Here is a 12,260-nt window from a genome sequence, read left to right as displayed (position 1 = left end):
CTGTCAAGTCGAAGTTTGCCACGAAGCTCTCGTCATCTCGAAAACACCTCGCCGATATTGATCCTCATATTAGTTCTCCTCATTTTAGTTGTCCCAAAGTCTGCTTGCCATGGTCCATAATATTTGAACTAAACAACAACAGCTTGCCGCTTAACATTACACAGTTATCCACATCTGTCGCCATGGTTACTATGGCAGTAAAAGCGGAAACCAGGGATAACGTGGATATTACGTCATTGACAGGCGACAAGTGACAAGGGACGGGCACTATTTAAAATTGTGAATTTCTCTGAATTTACAAATTCTTGGAAACATTTAGGATAATGTAAGTACACAATTGAAAGAAATATATAACATTGTGCATGTGGTTTTTGGCTATTTTGACACAAAATTTTTACATATTGTACCTTTTAATGCATAAAAGAAAAGGTGAATGCAACAGGTTAGGTTGTTTTTGTGTGTCTCGTATATTTACAGCCATAAATAGGTCTCTCTCCTTGCGTCATGTGATCAGCTGTGTCTGTGGACTGTTGTCATGCTGTGAATGCTGAAGGCAACATGTATGTCATGGGGGTTAATGGGGATGTCTGTATGTTGGTGCAATTTAAACCCAGCAGGTGAAGGTTCACGTCTGGCTGTCTGTTGCTGGCGTCTCCTGCTTTCTTTCTGTCCCATTTAGAGTGTGTGTACAGCACATATACCAGTGGTCATCAGACAGTTATTTATGGCATGCCCCACAGTCTCTTCCTATATTATCATGTGCCATATGTATGTAACCTGTTAAGTGCACCGCCTAAAATTAATGCGATGAATGACCTACACGTTAGCTAGAGTTCCAAGACTTACTTCTGTGGAGCATAAAAAGATATTTTGATAAATGTCTCTGTTTTTTCATTAAAAAGGAAAAAAAAAGAATACTTTTAAATGTGAAACTAAAACCGCCAGTACGTGGCAGCAAATCATTGCCTTAACAAGTGAGTCATTGAGTCATTCATTCAACATGAATTCATTCAGTTACAAAAAAAATCAAGTGTTGCTCTGAGATGCGCAATGGCTCTACTGTGGATTTGTTTGGAACTATTTTCGTTGGTAAAAAAAAGCAAAAATAGACCATGAGTCTAAAATGTAAGTCACCAGATATTAACTTCTAGTTTATTGAACTGTTGCATAAAATCAATATTTTATTTGCAATCGTGCTGATATTGGAGAAAACAGCACACGCTTGCTTGTGTGGTATTGGTCAACTACGTCCTGTTATAAATATTAAAAACAAGAACACACACAGAGACATTTTTTTGCCCCATATCTTGAGTTTTGGGGGCATTTTTATTCATTTTGTTAGCATTTTTGCCATTTTTGCTTGCATTAGTTTTGATTTCTCCACGAGAATCTGCCTCACACACAGACAGGCTGCACAAGCCTCAACTGGCGCAACTTTATTACGTCAATACATTATCCATTTTGCATTTTTTAATTTCTGTCCTTGGTGTGTAATGGCAGGGCAGGGCTCTTTTTCGAGCTCAAGCCGGCCTGTTGTGAGGCCCGTTTCAAGTGAAACGGATGAAATATAGCAAAGGCCTCTACTGCCCAGATCTGAAAAAATGTCAAAGCTCAGTGCCTTTAACGCAGACAAAATTGAATACTGCTTCAGAGCGGTATTTGAGGCTAACCGCATCCCATCATTCATCATGTTCTGAAACTCACATACGCTGAAATCGTGAGACAATGTTCTAGTGTAAGTTGAATTAGCGATTACATATAATTTGGTAGTAAAATGTTGCACTTTTATCGGTACAAAGATGAGTACGTGTATTTTGTAAAATGTTTGCAACTGCTTTTTTATCACTTAATTAGAAGCTACACAATTATTCAATTTTGTCATCTATTACATAGGAGCTAATAGAGGTTAGTGCAAAAGTATTGAAAATCAAAATGTGTAAAAGCTCTGTAAAACTGTTTTCACGTCCACTTTAACACTTGGACCAAAAAACACAAATACCGGACATACATCATGTAACTAGACAAGACAGCAAGTGTGGGTATAGGGACTATGTTTCTATGGTTACAGGTGCTCTTCATGACTATTTCAAGAATCAAAGAGGTGCTTGACAATTCAAGCTCTGACAATATGAATGTTGTCAATGTGATGCCCATGTGTTTAAACAGGTTACGCAAGTGCACAATATCTTGTAGTCAAGTGTTTTACCTTGTCTCTTTCCTGTGAACAGTAGTTATATGTAATTTAAAGTTTCATTAGCCTCCCCAGATGTTATCGTACAGATTAATGTGTCCCTTTCAGAATCCATATGTCATTTATGGTTTGAAGTCAGTAATGTCAGTGAGCTGTGCTCTCTAGCTACAGTTAGGTCTTGGAGAGAATGCAAATGTTAACACAAACTCATACCTCCATGCTCGCTCTCATCTTCTGTCAGCAGATCCCAATCACAGCTTCCCAAGTCTAGCTAAAGTTTATTTGTTGTTTCTATCTGTTCATCTGTTGAACATCCATTGATTTATCTACAGGCATGATCGCTGCTACATTTTTCTTTTTCCCCCCCTCTGTTTGATGGATGGATATTTTCTATTCCGTGTCTCTGGAGTTTCTGGGGGGAGTTTCCAGAACTTTTTAGATTTAGTGCTTGTAAAGCAGTCATCTCAGTCATCAGGGGGCTGCTCTGGAAATGAATTGACCAAGTCTCCGACCCCCCACTCTACTACCAGTCTAAAAGAGTTCAGTACAACTTCCAGGAATCTATAAAATGACATTTTTACATACAGATATAGTAGCATCAAAGTTTGAACACACTTGAATGAATATGTGTTTGTTTTTTTAAATAAATGAATACTTTTGGACTTTCTGTTTATCAAAGAATCCTGGAAAAATGTTTCATGGTTTCGACAAAAATTTTAAGCAGCACAAAAGATAACTTTTCAATGTTAATAATAGTGTGTTATGTTTCTTGAACACCAAATAAGCAGAATAGAATAGAATAGAATAGAAGTATCATGTGACACTGATGATTGGAGTAATGATGCTGAAATTGAAGCTTTGCCCTCACAAAAAGTTACATTTTACTATGTATTAAAATATTTTACAACATTACTGTTTTTACTGTGTACAGTTTTTTACTGTTTACAGTACATGTGAATTCTTTCAATGCTGTTTTAAAGCATCCCAGGTTGCACCTCATGAAGTTGAAGGAATGAGTGTGCACAGTTTTAATCTTGAATGGCGACTCTCAAGAAGATGCAGTATGAGAGTTTAAAATACTAAAATACTAAAATACTTCTCACTCTTTCACCAGAACCTCCTCAAAATCTATAGCCGCTTTCCGACCGGAGGAACCTTTTCACAGTTCCTAGAACTATTGGCTAAAGTACCCGTATGTTCCTGTGGTGCGAACACGCCGACTAGGAACGACTTTAGTTCTAGGAACTCCATTTGGAGGAACTAATTTAGTTCCTACTTCAGAGTAGAGTCTAAACCAGCACTATAGGAACTACCCGTGACGTTAGTGTACGCTGATGACCGAACGCACGCAAAACACCAGCACCCGCCATTTTCTAAAACAGCTATATGTAAACACACAGATTATAGCCTATATATTTACTCCAGAAACTAGATACAAACATGGAAAACAGTGATAGATGGGCATCTAAACCGTTATGCTGAAGAGAAAATCCAACGCAACTTTGAGGGGACCAAGTCAAACATGATTATGTAACGTTATTTCTGCTCAGCTAGCAACACTGGACATCAATCACGCGGAATAGGCTAATAACTTTTTTTTCATATACTGTGTACTTTCTATAACAATTCTATCTAATAACATGTTAAACAGTACTGTTAGACAGATCGCTAACTAATGAACACAGAGAATGCGAGCATTGTTTGCTCATCGTTCTCGTCAAAATAAAGGTCCGTCGCTCAGTCAAAATAAAAGTCGCCGTGCTTGCGTCAATCCCTTACCCCTCCTACCAGTTCCTATGGCCACTTGGCCAGTGCGAACGCAAACAGCAAAACCGAGTTTTGGGGAAAGTAGTTCATAGAACTGTTTAGAAGCGGACAGTTCCTATAACTAAGTTCCTGTAACTACTTGGTCGGAAAGCACCTCATGTCTTACCATGCCATGCAGTTACTCAGAGTTGAAGAGTTCACGAAGCAGCTGAAATATAATTGTGAACCTGTTGTCCATTGTACTGTGGTTTTCTTGTAGGTGTGGTCGTTCAGCGGTGTACCGCACACGTGAAATGGCTGCGAGAGCCCTGGTTCCTTTCGTTCTGGTGACTCAAGTTCCCTCCACTATCCAAACTCTACTGGAGGAGCTGCCTGATGCACCTGGACCAGGAATCCAACAAAACCACATACATGGAACATTGCTTCAGGTGTGTGAATCCTCCCTAGTCACATGCACTGTACAGCAATCCATTAAGTTGTGTAACATTACATAAGCAGCATCTACAAGAGTATAAATTATTGGAGAAAAAAACGTATTTTTAAATCCATTTTAAATGATTCGTTATAAATTAGCTTTAAACTGTCCAATATGCTATTCTCTGAAAGATGCTGATACCTGAATTATTCTACTTTGAAACATATCCGTACATGTTCGTGTTAACTTCATTGAAAGTGTTGTTGTTGTTGTTGTTGTTGTTGTTGTTGTTGTTGTTGTTGTTGTTGTTTTTGCAGAAATGTTTAATAATAGAAAAACTTTTATTGTTGGTACACCCAGCAATCGATGGGGGCAAGCAATGGAAACAGCATTTAGGAATGTTGCATGCTCGACTCAAACTTGCTTCACCCACATTAACGCCACAGCTCAATGTGTGTCAGCATTTTCGCTAACCACTAAGCCACGCCTCTGACATAATATATATTATTTGATAGAATTGATAGACATGGATAATTGAACCCCAAAGGAAAATTTAAGTGATAAAACAGCATCACCATAAAACCTAGAAGCTTAAAAGATAATTGTGGATAGAGACAGTGAGATGTTGTAGTTTTGACACTAAAGCTGGTTTCTGTGCATGAAACTGGAATTGTCTGCGAGCATATGTGTGTGGAGAGTGAGCCATCCATCCATCCATCCATCCATCCATCCATCCATACAAAAATCTATCTATCGACTCATTTTTCACAATTTTTTTGTGACAGCACTTGTGTGATGTTGCTCAACTATATTATATGTTATAAATATGTAACAAAATTTAGGGCTGCCCTAAAGAAATACTAAACCATAATAATAAGCATTTGAAATATAAATTTCAAAGAGTTTCAAAGCTCAAGCATACTGTATGCATAAAGCTTGCCACAGCGACACCGGCAATTAGGCTATACCTGACTCAAGTCCTAAAAAATTTCTATAAGCTCCTGTGAGTTTCTTTGTGTGTGCTGTTGCTCTCATTGGTTTTGATTTCTTCACGAGAATCTGCCTCACACACAGACTTTGGCACAAGCCTCAACTGGTGCAACCTTATTACATCAATACATTATCCATATCAATTACTATTTACGCTGAATGTAAGAAGATCAGAACCCTTCTCGGTAACACTTTATTTTACGGTGCCCTTGATACAGAGTAATTACTTAATTAATTACTTAGTAATAGACTGTGTAATAACATGTAACAAAATGTACTTAACATGTAACTAAGTTATGGAACAGCCTATACTTACAGATTGTAATTACGCACATGTAATAGGCAGCTACTGTTACACATGTGTAACAAACCGAGTCTGTTACATACGTGTTACGGACTTGGTACACTTGAATTATGTAAGAAAGTACTTAGTATAACACAATGTAACAACAAGTACTTAAATATGTTAGGCTACTAAGGTCTGCAGTTACACATGGTAAATGTGTATGTTCTGTAGCATTACTTGTATGTAACATAAAATAAAGTGTATCAAGATTGTACTTAAGTGCACTTCCTGTGTATCCACATATGTTATCCATCTGAATTAACCCACTAGTTCATAGCTTAAATACATGCATTAGCTTCCTAATTACATTGCAATTACAAAATATTACACAGGTATAAGCTACGTAAAATAAAGTGTATCAAGAATGTACTTAAGTGTACTTTGTGTATACATACCTTATCCATCTCTGCCTTACTTTGATTTAACTCACTAGTTCACAGCTTAAATGCATGCAGTAGCTTCTTAATTACATTGCAATTACATTGCAATTACACAGGTATAAGCTACGTAAAATAAAGTGCATCAAGAATGTACTTAAGTGTACTTTGTGTATACATAACTTATCCATCTCTGCCTTAGTTTGATTTTACTCACTAGTTCACAGCTTAAATGCATGCAGTAGTTTCCTAATTACATTGTAATTACATAATATTACACAGGGATGAGCTACGTAAAATAAAGTGTATCAAGAATGTACTTAAGTGTACTTTGTGTATACATACCTTATCCATCTCTGCTTTAGTTTGATTTAACTTACTAGTTCACAGCTTAAATGCATGCAGTAGTTTCCTAATTACATTGTAATTACATAATATTACACAGGGATGAGCTACGTAAAATAAAGTATATCAAGAATGTACTTAAGTGTACTTTGTGTATACATACCTTATCCATCTCTGCTTTAGTTTGATTTAACTTACTAGTTCACAGCTTAAATGCATGCAGTAGTTTCCTAATTGCATAATATTACACAGGTATAAGCTACGTAAAATAAAGTGTATCAAGAATGTACTTAAGTGTACTTTGTGTATACATACCTTATCCATCTCTGCCTTAGTTTGATTTAACTCACTAGTTCACAGCTTAAATGCATGCAGTAGTTTCCTTAAGAATGTACTTAAGTGTACTTCATGTGTATCTATAAACCTTATCCAACTCGGCTTGTTACACATGTGTAACAGTAGCTGCCTATTACATGTGTGTAATTACAATCTGTAAGTACAGGCTGTTCCATAACTTAGTTACATGTTAAGTATATTTTGTTACATGTTATTACAACGTCTATTACTAAGTACCTAATTAAGTAATTACTCTGTATCAAGGGCACTGTAAAATAAAGTGTTACCCTAAATATTTTTTGTAGGTAAAGTTTCGGTGCTTCTTTAGTTATTTTTTGTAATTGATGTTTTAATCATAATCAAAATGAAATACTCTGCTGTATCTTTAATGCTATGGGCCTAATTTTTTGCCCAAAACCACACCACAGCACAAAACCAAGCATCTGCAATGGCCATCCCAGTCCCTGACCTGAACCCTATAGAAAATGAGTGGGCTGAACTGAAGAGAAGAAGCGACAACATTGATCTGGGAATCTGAAGGATCTGGAGAGATTCTGTATGGAGTAATGGTCTCTGATCTCTTGTCAGGTGTTCTCCAAACTCATCAGGCATTATAGGAGAAGACTTAGAGCTGTTATCTTGGAAAAAGGAGGTTGCAAAAAGTATTTAATAAAAGGGGGCAAATAATTGTTCCCAACGTGTTTTGGAGAAACACATTTATTTCATAATGTGATCCCCCCCCCCCCCCCCCCCCCCACACACACACACACACACACACACACACTTTCAATTCTTTTACTTCAATAAAAGGTTATATTTTTGCAAAACATTTTTTAATTAACAATGCAGATTTATTTTTTACAGCCATCTTTGATCATATTTACCAAGGGGGCAAATAAGTCTGACAAGCACTGTACACTACTTTGTATTTGTATTGTTTATTTATTTATAAAATGTATTGGTAACACTTTGTTTCGATAATACACTTTAGACATCCTACTAAGTAGCGGCCTTGTTTGGTCTTGATGCCCAATTCTGTTTTGTTGCCTATATCCGATTTTTTTTCACCGTCCGTTTACATGTTCTTTCAATTGTGACCCATATCCGATTCATGTGTTTACACTTGCCATACTATCTGAAACATCGCGCATGATTAAAGGGTTAAATTCGCGGAGATGTAGATAATGCCTCAGAAAATTCAGATCTGCCTGTTTACATGACAGTCACATTGGCACATATCTGATTTATATCTGATTTATTTCCACATATGAACGAGGCCTGAAACCAATTTCGAAATATCCGAATGCATGCGTTTTTTTCTTGTTTACACGGTCATACGACACATCCGATCTGTGTCACATATGAGCAAAAAATCGGAATCGGGTTACATTTTACTGACAGTGTAAACGAGGCCTACATGTCACCTTATTCTACTAACCTGAACCCTAACACCTAACACTCTACTACTAGTCTACTAGTCTGCTAATAACTGAGAGTTAGTTGACATGGAGTTGTAAAGGTTTTTTTTTTTTTGGTTTTTTTTATGCAGTTCTATTCTGATTTGATCCTGTTTGCACTGTAAAAGACCAATAAACAAGCATATATCTAAAATAAATAAAAATATATTTGCATGAACTATGAAAGAGACAACAAGTCAAGTCAAGTCATCCTCATTTATATAGCGCTTTTAACAATGTAGATTGTTTCAAAGCAGCTTTACAGAGATAAATGTATAATTTAAGGTAACAGAGATTGTTTTGGCTTCATAGTGGTTCTTTAATAAAGTTATTTTCCAGCTAAAGTTAGTTTTGATTGATTCGCTTCCATCACAACAATCATTCTTTATTAAATTAGGGGCCGCTAAGACGACACCATTCTCTCTACACAGAGTTTAAATGCGAACCTGTGATAAACCCTGATGGCATTCACATGCGCATTAAGAATTGGTATTGGTAAAATTTGGTATTGGTATTGGTAAATTGGTAAATTCACAAAACAAATTTTCTCGACAACGCTTTACCTGTAGAGTGGTAAAGGGATCCTCCATAGGGAGAGACTAGTTGGCACTTCAGCACTGCGTTGTCATCAGGTCCAGGCGAAGGTCCTTCATCAGATCTGGATACGGCCTAGATCCAGCAGGCTGCAGGAAAACTACGGGATAAACAAAGACACAAAAATTAGTGTTGATGCCATTCTTCTTATGATGTAACGAGTACATCAGGATTTATGGGAAGTGTTCCCGGTTCCGGCTGAACTAATCTATGCAGCCTAACATTGAATTATAGAAGTCTATAATGTATTATGTGAATGCTAGGTCAAAGAGATGTGTTTTTAGTCTAGCTTTGAACTGACAGAGTGTGTCTGCTTCCCGGACAATGGTAGGAAGACTGTTCCAAAGTTTTGGTGCAAAATAGGAAAAGGATCTACCGCCAGCAGACGATTTTGATATTCTAGGTATTATCAACTGGCCGGAATTTTGAGATCGCAGTAGACGTGAAGGACTATAATGCGTTAAGAGCTCACTCAAGTACTGCGGAGCTAAACCATTTAGTGCTTTGTAGGTAATCAGCAATATTTTAAAATTTATGCAATGTTTAATAGGGAGCCAATGCAGTGTTGACAGAACAGGGCTAATATGGTCATACTTCCTGGTTCTGGTAAGAACTGCTGTAATTTGTTTATTAAGCGTGCAGGGCAACCACCCAGTAGAGCATTACAATAATCTAGCCTTGAGGTCATGGGCGCATGAACTAATTGTTCCGCATTTGTCAATGAGAGCATATGGCGTAATTTAGACAATTTTACAACAAAAGAAAGGGAAATGGATAGTGAAAGGGCTCTTTATTTTCCTGTATTTATGTTGTCGATTTCGATTCACTGAGTCACAGTGACTCTCTCGTGACTCTTTGAATATGGAAATTCTGGATGTTTGTGTGTACGACCAGATTAGGAACAGATAACAGACGCTGCACATATTGTTCATGTGTGTGATGGGGGACTGGGGAGTGGGGGTGGACTATGGTGTGAAGTATGTTCAGATCAGCTAGTGATAATGTAAAAAAAATTTGGGAGAACTGCCCTCATGCTGCTATCTGATGCGAATACCTGAAATGCATGCAGGAGTGGTGTACGTGTGTACCGTAGCATCAGCTAAGATATGTTTTTGTGTCTGTGTTCGTTATAAAATCCTTAAAGGCATAGTTCACCCAAAACATTTTTTTTATTTTGTCATCATTTGCTCTCATGTCGTTCAAAACCCATAAGACATAACATATTTTCAGAATTTTCATGTTTTTGTGATCTCTTTAAACTGGAGTGCGTCTTTTATGTGTTGTGAGAGTGGCAAAAAAATAACTACAATATTCTAGACTTTGCTTTTTTCCTTTAGAAAATGTGAATGGGACTTGCAAAACTTACCACCATGTTACTAATGTAGGTCGGTTGCTAGGGTATTGCTTTTCAGTTGCTAAGGTGTTCTGAGTGCTATTTCTAGGATGTTCTCAGTGGTTTTAGGCCATTGTTAGGTGGTTGGTACGGTGTTTAGGATGTTTGCTGGGCGGTTTCATCATGGCAAACACGGCTGGTTGCCTAAACTGCTTAGACTAGTCTTAATTAAACAACTACTACTCTAATTAAATATTCACTCAGTTATCACCAAAGATCTCTCTATTTTGCTGTAGATCATTAAACCGTGCAGCGGCAGCCTCAGAAGTCTATCCGAAATCCGTTTCGTGAGGTACCAGCAAACGTTGGTCAATTCCTAATAAGGCAGCAAGGCAACAAGTCAGATGCCTAAGTTTTGGGATGCAGCCTATGACACACTATATGAGATAAAATGACAGATTCTTGCATGCCATTGTGGTTTATGAATCACCATGACAGCCTACGTCAAACAGATTGTGCCAAAATCTAACTGATATTGTGTAGTCTGACCCAGTCATAAGAACATGATGAAGATTGTTCTAATTTGAGTCAAAGACCCCTTTCCCTAAATTTCTATTGATATTCTAGCTTCTAGATATCACCCACCAAAAAAGTCATCAAAATTTTGAGGTGTTAACCATCTCTGTAGTACAAATGATCCATTAACTTTCCTTTGGACATTACTGACCATAAGCAAATGTTACAGTGTGTTTATGTTTAAAGAGAAAACAGAAATGGCAAGAGAAAGTGAGATATAAAAAAAAAAAAAAAAAGGTGTGAGTGGGAGGAATAGATGTTGTCTCGGTCCTGAATTAAAGACTTTTTGTTTTTGTTGAAACGGATATGTGTAAGCCTACATAAAAATAGCTTCACTGTATGTACACCTTCCTTAACACAACACACCCACAATCGTTGATTTGCATTGCACAGTGTTGATCCCAGGATGAAATGAAGAAGTGTGTCAGCACAGTGTTTCAAAGTGCCATTTTGATTACAAAACCAGCTCTGCTGAGTAAAACGCTTGAACCCAGCAGAGTTCACTTAAAAACCTCTGTTGACACAACTGACTGGTTCCCTTTAGATGCCGGCTAACGAGGGAAACAGATTGAGCAGCACTAACCTAACCTGACACCTCAGAAACAGCTTCTTTTTTCTTTTCTTTTTTTTCAAAAAAGCCCTAGGTAAAATCCAGGCTCCACGGGGAAATGAATCCACTGTGTGTTTTGAAAACATTAAATCAGATCAGCAGACATACGCAGTCAATGTGGGTCTTCCACATGTACACACATACTCTCGAGGTGGTGTACTGATTCAGCCTCCTAACCATTGTCTTAAACTTGTGTGCATGTCTTTTCTTGTTACTGTTTTTAACTGAGAGCAGTCCAATATGTATTTGTATTTTTTAAATTGTATTTTATTTCATTTTTATGTTTTTTTTTTTTTTTTTTTGGTAGCAGTCCCAGTCTGGTTATTTTTGTTTTTTGTTTCATTTTGTAAATGGATAACAGCCCGTTTATTTATTTATCTTTGGTGACAAAGAAAATGTAGGGTAACACTTCCTTGTTACATATGTTACATGTACTTACCATAGTAATAACAGTAAATTATGCATAATTACAATGCACTAACCCTCAACCAAATCATAATCCTTGCCTAACCCTATAGTAAGTACATGTTATTGCTTAATATTACTCAGTACTTAAATGTATAATTACACTGTAACAATGACACCTTAAACTAAAGTGTAACCAAATTTACTTACAAATTAGAAATGAGATTTTAAGATGTCAACTAATAATATAAGTGCATATCAAATAAATGTTCGATTAATATAAAGACACCAGACAGAGGTGTATTTGTGTAATGGTTCTTCTCTTTTACTTCTCTCTCTCTCAAAAAACCTCTGACTATTTCTCAAACTGCATCAGAGTGGAAGGGAAGTATGCGTTAATTCATATATTACATACTTTTCCTCACATATTTTTGTGCTGGTAGCTCCACCCACAGTGAGACCTCATTGGTCTAAAATACCACTCTGCATAACTATGTATGAAACATTTTTGTTATGTC

At 37.0% G+C, this 12,260-nt stretch overlaps 1 protein-coding gene across 4 annotated transcripts in view; it reads left to right on the top strand.

The window, feature by feature from the left end:
- The window catches only part of thada (THADA armadillo repeat containing), a 125,957-nt gene that overhangs the window by 74,184 nt on the left and 39,513 nt on the right, over window positions 1-12,260 (top strand). For all 4 annotated transcript variants that reach the window (XM_079856045.1, XM_079856044.1, XM_079856043.1 and 1 more), the window contains exon 29: window positions 4,218-4,386. In XM_079856045.1, the coding sequence (XP_079712171.1) occupies window positions 4,218-4,386 (169 nt within the window). The remainder of the gene's footprint in view (window positions 1-4,217; window positions 4,387-12,260) is intronic.

This window comes from Squalius cephalus, assembly GCF_949319135.1.
Source record: "Squalius cephalus genome assembly, chromosome: 21".
NCBI lineage: Eukaryota > Metazoa > Chordata > Actinopteri > Cypriniformes > Leuciscidae > Squalius > Squalius cephalus.
This window is presented reverse-complemented; position numbering and strand designations above follow the sequence as displayed.